Below are 14,015 nucleotides of genomic sequence, written 5' to 3'. Positions count from 1 at the left end.
CCTCCCTGGGAGGTGCGGGGGAACCGGTGTCTGCAGCTATTAAAACGGCTCTTTATGCGCCGTGATGCCGAGGCCGCCTTTGTTGTTCCTCCGTCAGCAAAGTGCGTCCAGGAGCTGCATGCTTGCTGAACGGACACAAGGGCCTTTTCCCGCCCGACAGCGGGTGGCAGGGCCCTGGCTGCCATACACGAGGCGCCCAAGTTCGGGTTGGGCTGCATGCCCCCTGTCGAGTCTGCCATTGCCTCCCTCATCGTTCCTCCCGATGAGGCGTTGAGGCCTAATGCCCACTTTCCATGGCCGCAATGCTGTGTCACGGACGATTTGCTGTGTAGGGCCTATGACTCAGGTGCCCGGATGGGCCGCATAGGGAACTCACTCTCCCATCTGATGTTGGGCCTCTCCTCTTCGTTGGAGTCGGTTTCCTTGGACCAGTCAACTCAGGGCTTGTTGGACGCCTCTCTGCAGGCCTTCGCCCTGATGACGCGTGAGCTTGGACACACGCTCTCTACATTGGTCCATGCTCGGCGCCAGGTGTGGCTGGCACAATCGCCCCTGACCGAGCCTTGCAGGAGAACGCTGAGGGCTCTCCCTGTGGTTCCGGATGAACTCTTTGGTTCCGCCGTGCTGGAGGCCTTGGAGCGTACAGCCCAGGCCTCAAGAACACGGCAGCAGCTGGCGGGTCTCCATAGACCTCCCCGCCGACCAGTTGCTGCTGGGGCAGCCGGGGACTCGTTCCGGGGTTCCCTCCCCCCTCCTGTCGCTTTCTTGGGGTCCACAAGCACGGCTCCTAGACCAAGACCGACTAGGGCCCAAGGGGACCGTGGTGGGGCCCAGGGTTTGCGCCTAGTTCGGTCTGCTCATTCCGGTCGGCGTTTCCCCAGACCAGGGGGCCTGCCGGTGATGTTCTGGAGCCGGCGGTCGGGTTTTTCTCCCCGGGCCAGCTCAATTATTGGACTGTTCACGCCCTGGACTCGTGGGTGTTGTCCACTCTGTCCCAAGGATATCGTCTTCAGAACCGCCACTGGCCTCCTATCCCCAGCCGAGCCAAGATGGCGGTCATCTGCGACCCGATGAAGGCTCGGGCCCTGTACCGGGAGAGCTGCACCTTGCTGGCCAAGGGTGCGATTGTTCCGGTGGACCCCCTGCGGGTTTTTTATTCAGTTTATTTTCTGGTTCCCAAGAAGACCGGCGGTCTTCATCCAATTCTGGACATCCAGGGTCTGAACACTTTTCTCAAGGTTCTGCCTTTCCATATGTTGACCACCCGGGAGGTCCTGCAAGTGATCTCCCTGGGAAACGGCTATCGACCTGAAGGACGCCTATTTTCATGTCCCCATTGCTCCGGATCATTGGCAGTTCCTCCGCTTTGCCTTTCACGGGAGGCACTTCCAGTTCTGGGTTCTTCCCTTTGGTCTTTCCCTTTCTCCTCGGGTGTTCACCCAGTGTGTGGAAGCGGCCCTTTCCCCCCCTGCAGGCACGGGGACTGCGGATCCTGCCCTATTTGGACGACTGGCTCATTTGTGCTGCGACCCGCTATCAGGCGATTCGAGACACCCGGACGGTGCTCGCCCACATACGTCAACTGGGTTTGAGGCTGAACCTGGAGAAGAGCAGCCTGATCCCCTCCCAGGTGACTATTTTCTTAGGCATGGTTCTAGATTCTGGTTCCATGACCGCTTGTCCTATCCTGGCCATGCTCCCCAGTTTCCGTCTTGGCAGGGCTCCACGGTTTGTGGAGTGGCTGCGTCTTGTGGGCATGCTCACTGCTGCGTCCAGCGTGGTGCCTCTGGGGCTTCTTTCATTGTGGCCCCTGCAGATGTGGCTGAACGGGGTCGGCCTGGACCCCTCCTGGCGTACTCACCGGCTCCGACTGCTTTGGGTTGTGCCTCGGTGCCTACAGTCTCTGTCCAAGTGGCAGAGCGGGTCCTACATCATGGCGGGTGTCCCGCTCGGCCCCCTTCCGTGGCGGAGGGAAGTCGTCCATACGGATGCTTCCACCTGCTTCAACAAACCCACTGTCATCTAGACAAAGCTAGCAGCACTGTGAGGATCATGTTCTTTGATTTCTCCAGTGCATTTAATACAATCCAACCTGATCTGCTTTGTCAGAAACTCCAGAAGACTCAAGTGGAGGCCTCAACAATCTCCTGGATCAAAGACTACCTGACAAACAGACCACAGTTTGTGAGACTGAAGGGTTGTGAGTCTAACCAGGTAGTCAGCAGCACAGGAGCACCACAGGGGACTGTACTCTCACCATTCCTTTTCACTCTGTACACCTCAGACTTCCAGTACAAGACAGACTCCTGTCATCTGCAGAAATACTTGGATGATTCTGCAGTCGTGGGGTGGATCAGAGATGGACAAGCTGAGTACAGGAAGGTGGTGGACCGCTTTGTTGCATGATGTGGAAACAATCGTCTCATTTTGAACGTGACTAAAACAAAGGAGATGATTGTAGATTTTAAGAGAAACAGGAATAAGTCAAAAACTATTTATATCATGGGAGAAGAAGTGGAGGTGGTGGAGGAGTATAAATACCTCGGTGTTCACCTGGACAACAGACTAGAGTGGAGATGCAACTGTGAAGCCATCTACAAGAAGGGACAGAGCAGACTGTACTTGTTGAGGATGCCTAGGACCGTCAGAGTTTGAAGCAAGATACATATCTTCTATTCTGTTGTGTGATCTCTTCTGCCATCATCTACTGGGGAAGCAGCATCAAAGTCAGGGACTTAAAAAAGCCCAACAAGCTAATAAAGTAGGCTGGCTCTGTTCTGGGGACTCCTCTGGAACCTCTGGAGATCATTGTGCAAAGAAAGATTCTTCATAAAAAAGAACATTATGAAGAACCCTGAGCATCCTCTTCATGAGACTGTCGTACAACAACACACTGTCTTCAGTCAGAGGCTTCTTCAGATGTGCTGTAAGACAGACCGCTACAGGAGATCCTTACACCCCACAGACATCAGTATCTACAATGATAATAAAAGATCCAGTGTGATGACTGATAGATGGCTCCATGTCCAGTGCCTCGACACAAATGACACAGATAATGACAATGCAGAGAAAGGATGGAAACGCCCATCATGCAAGTAAGGTGCAAAGTGTGAAGTTTGTCCAATAATGTTAGAAAGAAATTATGTAAATTATATGTTGGAAATAAAACTGTAGATCTGTTAGATTGCTTTAAGACTGTGTCTCATCTGTCATGTTTAGTAGAATGATTTAACATTAGTTTTGTGAAAGGCATGGTACCTCAAAGCTACTAACAAAAAAAAAGAAAATGCAATTAAATCAGATAAAAAGAAATGTGTCTAATTTATTCAGTCTAATAGAATTGTAGAACAGTAGTTCTGTACCAGCCTTGCAGCAAGAAGGTTCTGGGTTCGAATCCCAGCCCGGGGTCTTTCTGCATGGAGTTTGCATGTTCTCCCTGTGCATGTGTGGGTTCTCACTGGGTACTCCGGCTTCCTCCCACAGTCCAAAGACATGCCTGTTAGGTTAATTGGTCTCTCTAAATTGCCCTTAGGTATATGAATGAGTGTGTGCTTGGTTTTTAGCGTGCTGCCCTGCGATGGACTGGCGACCTGTCCAGGATGTACTCTGCCTCTCGCCCATAGACTGCTGGAGATAGGCACCAGCTTCCCCGTGACCCACTATGGAATAAACAGTATAGAAAATGACTGACTGACTAGTTCTGTACCACTGGGTCACATGACCTAAAAGCTATTGGTAAAAAACATGATTTGTGAAGAAAGAAATTAATAAAAAATAGAAAATGCGTTAAATCAAATAAAAATGAGCGTGCCTCTTTGTTACATTTTAGTAGAATAATTTATGATTGATTTTGTGTCAATTGGTCACATGACCTGGAAGCTATTGGAGGAAAATCACAATTTTTGACCAAAAAATTCCTAAAAAATTTAAAAAGACTTAAAATGGAATTAAAAAAAAGAGTGCCTCATCTATCCAGTGTAGCAGAACAATTTCAGACAGATTTTGTGTCAGCGGGTCACATGATCTGGAAGCTATTGAAGAAAAATCACAATTTTTGACCAAAACAAATCCTAAAAATACAGAAAAGACTTACAATTGAATAGAAGAGTGTGACTACTCTATCCAGTCTAGTAACACCGTGCACGTTTGCACGCTTCTACCGCCTCAATGTGGCACATGAGTCCGCACTGGCCTCAGCAATCCTGCCTCTGGCCCCTTCTACTAACTGAGAGGTGGGTGACTACTGCATTCCTCGTGACATTGCTGGCATAAGTCATCCACTTTGTTTACTGCCACTGGCAGCCAGGAAGGAATGAAACTGAACGGACGTTGCGGTGTAACTATGGTTCTGTGAATTCCTGGATGACTGCCAGTCACACTGGTCACTTCCCCTGCGAGAAGATCCCAGAGACCGAACGTAGCCTTCCACGTGCTACTTATAGACGCATGCCCAGGTGGGCTACCTGTCACGTGCGTGACTTTGTTTACATTTAATCTCGACCTGCGCGGAGCGCGAGGAGACATAACCACTTTGTTTACTGCCACTGGCAGTCAGGAAGGAATGAAACAGAACCATAGTTAAAGCGTAACTTCGTTAACCTCTCTGTCCCTACAGTAAGGTAAGGCTTACATGACACGCTTTCATTTGTTTGGACAAAGGTCTGTTGTTTCCAGGTTCTCCACTCTCTTTTATATTCAATTTATTTTAAATACAACTAATAAACCGTAAATTGCGGAGTTTCCTATGACTAACTGTCGGTAAATATCAGATGACTTGGTTTACCGCTGCAAATCCCCGCCTGTTAACCGAAAGGAAAACCTCTGAAATATAAATCCCCGAGTGAACATCCCTGAGAGACAACCTGAGCTATTCTTTCCGTTTTCTTTCAGATGAACAAGAAGCAAAATGACGCTGCGCTTCCGTTTTCTTTTGTTTGCGCTGTTTTCCGCCCAAACTCCAGTTAAAGGTAAGTTTACAACTATGGTTGCGAAGCCATTTAATTAATCGTTTTAAATATTTTTTCTACTCTCCATTTGACTCTGGTTAGTATAAATTACATCCCAAATACCTTCCTGCATAACTGCAATATATAGTTTGCTTGCGCACTCTGCTTTAATGGGTAAATAACAGTTTACCTGAGAGTGACTACTTAGATTTACCCAGTTCTTCTGATGCTAAGTCCACTTCATTTTTTAGATAATTTGACAGAACCAATTTATAACTGTGTTCAATCCTTTTTTTCCTCTTAGCTCTTACATTTTCATATTATTGTAAAATGTAGCACAATCAAGAATGAATAGATGATTTTAGCTGGATTTCTAAACATAATCACGTCTTTGAAAATCAAAGCCACACATACAGCCAGGTTACTTTTGTACAAGACAGACAGGGTTGTTTAAATATTTAATAAGAAAAGAAATACTTCAACTTGAAATTCTTCTAAAATCTACAAAGCACTTACTAGTCAGAGCCCAAACTACATCTTTGATCTTTACCCTCAAAAACCTCTGAGGTTCCATTAGTGCCAACAATATGTTTACGTATCTATGTAACACATCTATGTACGCTGTATATGTACTGTGCTTATGTCTGTGTAAGCTGTACATGTTGGGTGCTTATGTCTCTGTTAAGTGTATGTTAGGCACTTATGTTAGTCCCAACTCCCCGCCAGTGTGGGGTTGCAGAAGTACAGATATGGGACTAACATAAGCACCTAACAAATAGACATAAGCACAGTACATATACTGCTTACATAGACACATGGACACGTGCATAGACACATAAACATATTTTCGGCACTAATGGAACCCCATGTTAATACCTTTTAAGAACATCTGAATCAAACCCACTCTCCATTCCAAGAGACAGAACAAAACATGCTGAAGCAGCCTTCAGATTTTTTATTCTCCAAAGATCTGGAGCTCCCTGTACACAGCAGGACTGCTGCCACCCTGAGCCCCTTTAAAACAAGGTTAAAAACCTTTTTATTTGCTAGATGGGCTGTTTAACTGACAGAGGTACTTACTGGCTCAGTTTGCTGTAACGCTTGCTCAGCTGTTGGGTTAATTGAGCTACCGCTAAAATACTGATGTTGGCACTGACAGGGGAAAATAAAGGTGTTTTCTCATCAAAAACACATTTGTTTTCTTTCCCATGTGGATGACTAGATCTGTGCTGATGTGTACTTTCTTTTTAAAGGTCTCTGAGCACAGGTCAATCGTACCTAGGTGGAAATTTAAAATTTTGTGCGGAAATGTATACATGTGTGGTGCAGTTTTGGTGTGCAAGGGTCGGAGTCTTTTTTTTGAAATGTTGGTATTTACTCTAAATTTAACGGTTTCGATTAGGTGATGAATATTTTAAAAATCTCACCCTAGCATGATGACAATACTTTCTATATGTCTTATTCAGAGTGCCCCAATTAGTTGTGTTTGGCTTTAGTTTTTCTTTCTGAAACATTTGTTGATCTTCAAGTCCATCAAATTAGCATCAGCGGTACGATATAAGCTTAAATTTATGAAAAGTCTTTGAAGTGTCCAGGGGAGTACATCAGTTAGACTTTTATGTCTATGAACGCTTCTCTTTTTCATTAGAGTAGGTGAAACCTTAGTTTCCCAGCATATTCAGCGCAAAACCAGGCTGTTTGGTGGAAAATTCAGTTGCAGTGAACAAAGAAAGTAAAAGATTGTCTTGTGGTTTCTTGTGTGATGGAATAACTGAGTAATATAGAAAAACAATATTCAGGTTTTTACAGAAAAAGACAGAAAAGAAAATGACACCAATACTAAAGCATAGTGCTGGAAATGTAATAGTTTCGGGTTTCTTTTGCTAATGTAAGATGTTAGAAATTGATGGACAAGTAGAGGGAACATTGATACGCATTAAGTGAAGTAAAAGTGAGAGGTTTTTCCCAAAAGTACTCAATAATTTCCAAAAGCAACTCCTTAAAGGGTATAATTATTTAGAAAATGTTTTAAATTGTGTCGGCATTATAACATTTCTGTCATTCATTGTTAGGTCATTATAAGGTGACAGGCTCCCATCAGCCAATTCTAGCTGCTCCAGGTGAGGATGTCGTCCTACTGTGCCAAGTGGAGCCGGAGTTTGACGTGGTGGACCTGACGGTGGAGTGGTCAAAACCTGACCTCAAGCCTGACCCCAACTATCAACCCAAAGGAATGGGATATGTGCATCTTTACCGAGACAATCTTGAAGTTCCAGACATGAAGATCTTCTCTTACAAGGGGAGAACTGCGTTGTTTGATGATGGTCTAAGACAAGGCAACATATCACTCAGGATCACCAACGTGACAGCTGCAGACGAGGGTCAATACAGATGCTTCATCCCAAAGTTAAATGGCCAGATCAAATCTTCTACTGTTCACCTTATTATTGGTGAGTTAAAGTAATTAGATTGTTCTTTACCCACCTTATTCCTTATGGTGTTGCTGAAGGACTGATTCTGATCACAACTTCCTGTACTCAAACATACACAGAAACAGGACCACACACCAGGATCGTGACACCTACCGTCAATTTTCTGGAGTTTCTGAGATACTAACTTTAGCTGAATTGTGTGACATGCACAATTTAAATGTTTATAACACAGCTCATAAACATTTTCATGGGAAACTGTTTATAACATGTGCGTGAAATTGATTAATTTTATTTGTCCTTTCAGATCAAAACTCATCTAAAACAACTACCACAAAGAAACCACTCCATCTTCAAACAAGGCAGAATGATCTTAACGGTGAGAAAAAGCCACCGCCTGAAATTACTCTTCAGTTCTAAACGTTACTGAATTAGCTATTTTTAACCCCAATCAACAGTTAATCACATTTCATTACAAATACCACTCCACAGGAAAAATAAAATGCTAAATGCTAGGTTTTTTTTTACTTCAGAAAATAAACCTCAGAGAAAATGAGACAGAAAGCCAAACCAGTGTAGTTGGTGAAGGAACTCTAACATAGTAGGCTGTGTAAATAACACCTTTTAAAGTTAGAAATGTCTGTCAATCCAAACAAAGAACAAACAAACAAACATAGCATCCACCCACCCACTTACCTAAAATCATGAAGGTTATTTTTATTGTACCTGTAGGTAGATGTGTGTTGCAGTGTTTGAAAATATACACCCACTGGAAAAGAAAAACATCTTAACCAGAACCATAAAATATAGCAGTACTTAAAATGCTCAAGATCCACAAATCAAATTAAAGGAAACAGAGGAGGAGAGCGAGGTTTAAGCCTTCATAAAATATATTCAAGACTATTATTGTATGTTTGTTATTAAGGAAATATAGCCAAAAAAAAAAAAAGAAAAAAAATTAAAACGTTTTTACTATGAAAATGCAAAATAATTAGCCCATAAAGTATTAAACACTTTTTCACCCTGGTGTGACACTATCTGAATACTAGGTGGCACTTATTTGGAATAGTAGTGTATTTAATGGTATTTAATGAATTCTATGAGGTGCTCTAAATGATGTAGGAACAATGTTGATGATCTAGAATAAAAATACACATGGCTTCTTATAAGCACACTATATCACCATTGGGCTTGCCTTATAACCCCCTGCTCACTACATTTAATTTTATCAGGAACATGAACACTTTGCTCTGCTAGTTGAGAAAAAAAAGACATGTTTAGTCTTCATCCTCCTGTGTGTTAGTAATATTAGCAATGTGTGCATTGTTTTGGTGTGGAGAACTTTAGATAGTAAAATAATATGCATATTTTCTGTTTTGGCACTTAAGAAAAGGCAACAAAAACAATTCTTGAAATGAAGGATATAGAATAAAAACATAAACAGCTTGGTGTATATTTTTATGTGGCCATATGTGCTCGCTTTTTTCTACCTTGTTGCCAAAATCCTGAACTCAATGTACTGCTAATAAAAAAACAAGCTGGCTGGTCTTTACCTTCATGCATCATTTTTGCATCAGTTTGGTGTAGAGTTATTTAGATAGTTGCATAATGTACTAATTTTCTGTCACGATCCTGAAGTGTTTGGGTTTTCATTTTCCATTATTTGTGTATTTTGATCATTTCTTTGCTGTTAATTTTGTTCTTTTAGTTTTCTTTCTTAAGTTTATTTCTCTGCACCCAATATTGGTATTTATTTTCATTATTACTTCATTCTTTTGTGTTTTATTGTATTGTTATTTTTACATTTAGTAATATTCCTCTTAGATCACTGTTCATCTTTTCCCCTTGATTTGTCGTTTTCTCGTCTTTGTTCAGCTCATCTGTGTTAATTAGTCTTCCTCCTTCAGGTGGTCTACCTTTCCTATGCCACAGCTGCTCCACATCTCCTCACACTGCTCTTCTGGTTAGCTTATTTCTCCACCCCTGCCCTAGTTTTTAAGCTTCTTCATTTGTTGCTCCTTGCTGGTTACTTTTGTTTCCTGCTCTCTGTCATACTCTTCGTCTCTCCATTTGACAACCATTACATTCCTGGTCCTGTCACTGTGCTTCCTGTCTGATCTCCTTATGCAGGACAAACTTGGGTACATTTTATTTATTTTCTTTTTAATGTATTCGGCATGACTTCAGTTCAACTCTGCATTTGTGTCCTTTATTAACCGAAACAACAGACATTTTCTGTTGTGGCTTTTAACATAAGGTGATAACAACCATATGCTAGGCTTCTTCTATATCTGACTTCATGATTGTCTTTAAGTGATGTATTTGTTGTCTGACTGGGTGTAGCTGCAAGTAACATCTGTGCTTCTGTGGTTTGATGAAAATACGTGTACCACTTAACCACTAATGGTTAAACTGTGGCGGATGCATGACGACTAATCATCTGGATCTGAACTTTGTGTCAGAACTGCTGTTTTTGCCCAACATGTCACTCAGTTCCATTTATGTTGTGTTTGTGTTTATCTTTCAGAAAATAGCCTCACTTTTTTTTGTTTTCCTGCCAGGTGGTTTGTCCTGTTGCAGCAGCTTGACACCACTTATGGTTGTCTGGATCTTGCTAATCTACAGCACTTGAGTTGGAGGATACTAACTCATTATGTCAAGGTGTCAAAGTATAAAAATTGTCAAATGGGAAAATTATTTTTCTATTCTTAGCAATAAAAATGGTAAATTGCTTGTACTTGTATAGCGCTTTATCAAGTCCCCAGCGCCACACTACATTCAGTCACCCACCACTGACCGTGGTGAGCTGCCACACCTGCCCTGGGGCAGACTGACAGATGTGAGGCTGCCATACACAGGTGCCACCAAGCCCTCTGACCACCATCAGTTGGCAAGGCGGGTAAAGTGTCTTGCCCAAGGACACAATGACTGAGACAGACAGCGGGGACGTGAACTGGCAGCCCACTGGTTACAAGACCATGGTCATGACCGTGGCGATAGTGGCATTTTATCTTTTAAAAATGATAAAACGATATAGACAATAATTTATTGGAAGATCAGTCACCGATTTTTCTGTAATGTCCATCTCATGAATGATGTTCCAAGCTTGATTAATGGCACAATCTTTTTCATACATTTCTCTAAATTATAGATTCAAATCCAAACCTTTCTTTGGTACAAATGAACTAACTGGTACAAGGGAACAGTGAACAGTATCCTTATAACAAAAACAATGTGCCATTTAACTATTTAGGCTGTAGTATTTTGTTTGCACAAAGAAACTGATGAATCTGAGATGTTTTGAATGAGCCTTTTTTTTTGCAAAATGAAAATAAAGCCCTTTCTTTTTGCTGGTGAGATCTGCTCCCAGCATTACGTAGCTACTTTCTGATAGAACTTAACAGATCAGACACACAACGGTTAAACATATGACTTCTGACATTTAGAGGTCTATATTTAATGTCTTTGATTCTGTTTTGTTTTAAATGTGCTGCATGTTACCACATTTCCTCATTTGAGATGCCGATCTGTGCATGTGATTGCATTTGATCACAGGGTGTTTGCATCACGTGTTAATTAAGACTGAGAACGGTATGTGCCATGATTCAGTATCTTAAACTAAAGTAACCCTTTGTTTTTATATCATCTCCTTAATAGCAAGTGGCCAACTTTGTTGTGCTGCTAGAAAAGTCCCTGTACTAAAATATTGTTACTGACCTACTTCTGCATGTTGAGTTTATGAAATATTTCTAATAAAAGTTGAGAAAATACAGACTTGAGAGGATTTTTTTGTGTTTCTAACATACCTTTAGAACACAAGACAAAGGCGGTTTCAGTGTAAATAGCTTCGTAATAAGCAGCTCTTATTCTCCGCAACAGAACCTCTGTCATCTTTTTTTCAACATAAAAATTTAGAAGTGTGGGAATGTTTTATTTTCTTAAAATAAAAATGGCTGAGTTAATCAACCTTCCTCTAATTCCTTTTGATAAAATTAGGCTATAAGTATTTTTCATAATTTAGCTGTGTTAGAAAGATTGGTTTAGAACCAGCTCTTACCAGTAAACTCCCAAGGATGATCATTGTCATTTGATTTGTGTTTCTGTGTTTGATTTTCTGTATCATTGTAATGTTTTTCCTCATGTACAGCACTTAGAGTGCCTTGTTGCTGAAAAGCGCTACATAAATAAACTTGACTTGTTTTTCAATCTTTGATATTTTTTCCCCCTGTAATTACCCCCGAAAATTGTCTACTTTCTAAACTATTTAAGAACACATTGATTCAATATTTCTGAAAACTAATAAAAGTTGCCACATTCTACATCCAACACTAGTACACTACCAGTACACTATTTAAAGACGAACTTTTTCACATTTTGTCACATTACAGCCACAAACGTTTATGTAACAGACCAACAAAAAGCAGTCCATAATTGTGAAGTGGAAGGGATTGCCATATTTTAGAAAACTGATTCTGAGAAAAATATTCTGAGAAAACTCAGATCAGTTTCAGAATCAGAATCAGAATTCTTTATTTGTCATTGCTCCACAAGGATGCAACGAAATTTTCAAAACAAAACAGTGCAGGCAAGTAGTGCAAATTAAAGAAAATAAATATTAAAAAGTTTAAAAGTTATAAAAAGCTATAAAAGAAGGACTGTGCAGGTGGAAAAAAAAATATACAAGAATATTTACAAGTTGTTCCAGTATTGCACATGAGGTAGCATATTGCACTTAGTGTTGAAGAAATTGAAAGTTTGAAAGGTTTACAATAAACAGGAAATGAATAAGATCTGGGTTGGTAGTGTCTTCATAAAAGAGACCCCCAAAAGAGTTCCCTTAATGCACAGGGCCTCGAACTTCAGCCCTCGAGGGCCAGAGTCCTGCAACCTTTAGATGTGTCACATTATTACTTTTCCTTCCCCAACTTTGTGAAAAAATTTCTGATGTTTTTGGGTGATTGCCCATGTACAGGTCCTTCTCAAAATATTAGCATATTGTGATAAAGTTCATTATTTTCCATAATGTCATGATGAAAATTTAACATTCATATATTTTAGATTCATTGCACATTAACTGAAATATTTCAGGTCTTTTATTGTCTTAATACAGATGATTTTGGCATACAGCTCATGAAAACCCAAAATTCCTATCTCACAAAATTAGCATATCATTAAAAGGGTCTCTAAACGAGCTATGAACCTAATCATCTGAATCAACGAGTTAACTCTAAACACCTGCAAAAGATTCCTGAGGCCTTTAAAACTCCCAGCCTGGTTCATCACTCAAAACCCAAATCATGGGTAAGACTGCCGACCTGACTGCTGTCCAGAAGGCCACTATTGACACCCTCAAGCAAGAGGGTAAGACACAGAAAGAAATTTCTGGACGAATGGGCTGTTCCCAGAGTGCTGTATCAAGGCACCTCAGTGGGAAGTCTGTGGGAAGGAAAAGTGTGGCAGAAAACACTGCACAACGAGAAGAGGTGACCAAGGAAGATTGTGGAGAAGGGCCGATTCCAGACCTTGGGGGACCTGCGGAAGCAGTGGACTGAGTCTGGAGTAGAAACATCCAGAGCCACCGTGCACAGGCGTGTGCAGGAAATGGGCTACAGGTGCCACATTCCCCAGGTCAAGCCACTTTTGAACCAGAAACAGCGGCAGAAGCGCCTGACCTGGGCTACAGAGAAGCAGCACTGGACTGTTGCTCAGTGATCCAAAGTACTTTTTTCGGATGAAAGCAAATTCTGCATGTCATTCGGAAATCAAGGTGCCAGAGTCTGGAGGAACACTGGGGAGAAGGAAATGCCAAAATGCCAGAAGTCCAGTGTCAAGTACCCACAGTCAGTGATGGTCTGGGGTGCCGTGTCAGCTGCTGGTGTTGGTCCACTGTGTTTTATCAAGGGCAGGGTCAATGCAGCTAGCTATCAGGAGATTTTGGAGCACTTCATGCTTCCATCTGCTGAAAAGCTTTATGGAGATGAAGATTTCATTTTTCAGCACGACCTGGCACCTGCTCACAGTGCCAAAACCACTGGTAAATGGTTTACTGACCATGGTATCACTGTGCTCAATTGGCCTGCCAACTCTCCTAACCTGAACCCCATAGAGAATCTGTGGGATATTGTGAAGAGAACGTTGAGAGACTCAATACCCAACACTCTGGATGAGCTAAAGGCCACTATCGAAGCATCCTGGGCCTCCATAAGACCTCAGCAGTGCCAAAGGCTGATTGCCTCCATGCCACGCCGCATTGAAGCAGTCATTTCTGCCAAATGATTCCCGACCAAGTATTGAGTGCATAACTGTACATGATCATTTGAAGGTTGACGTTTTTTGTATTAAAAACACTTTTCTTTTATTGATCGGATGAAATATGCTAATTTTGTGAGATAGGAATTTTGGGTTTTCATGAGCTGTATGCCACAATCATCCGTATTAAGACAATAAAAGACCTGAAATATTTCAGTTAGTGTGCAATAAATCTAAAATATATGAATGTTAAATTTTCATCATGACATTATGGAAAATAATTAACTTTATCACAATATGCTAATATTTTGAGAAGGACCTGTATAAATTAAAGGTGGTGAAGGATGTTAGGTAGTTGCCAAACAATCCCTAAAAAAAACACTGTGTAGTA

At 41.8% G+C, this 14,015-nt stretch overlaps 2 protein-coding genes across 2 annotated transcripts in view; one reads left to right on the top strand and one right to left on the bottom strand.

Annotated features, from left to right (window-relative positions):
* LOC124880423 (low affinity immunoglobulin gamma Fc region receptor II-a-like) overlaps positions 1–14,015 on the bottom strand; it is a 38,406-nt gene that overhangs the window by 23,703 nt on the left and 688 nt on the right. The window lies entirely within an intron of this gene.
* LOC124880427 (myelin-oligodendrocyte glycoprotein-like) lies at positions 4,167–11,149 on the top strand. Its single transcript, XM_047385534.1, has 5 exons — positions 4,167–4,619; positions 4,891–4,967; positions 7,019–7,396; positions 7,683–7,754; positions 9,937–11,149. Exons 2-5 carry the CDS (start codon positions 4,907–4,909, stop codon positions 10,005–10,007), a joined length of 582 nt encoding a protein of 193 aa, XP_047241490.1. The 5' UTR covers positions 4,167–4,619; positions 4,891–4,906; the 3' UTR covers positions 10,008–11,149.

Source organism: Girardinichthys multiradiatus, chromosome 14 (assembly GCF_021462225.1).
Source record: "Girardinichthys multiradiatus isolate DD_20200921_A chromosome 14, DD_fGirMul_XY1, whole genome shotgun sequence".
Lineage (NCBI taxonomy): Eukaryota > Metazoa > Chordata > Actinopteri > Cyprinodontiformes > Goodeidae > Girardinichthys > Girardinichthys multiradiatus.
Note: the sequence above shows the minus strand (reverse complement) of the source record. Positions and strands in the feature narration are given on the sequence as shown.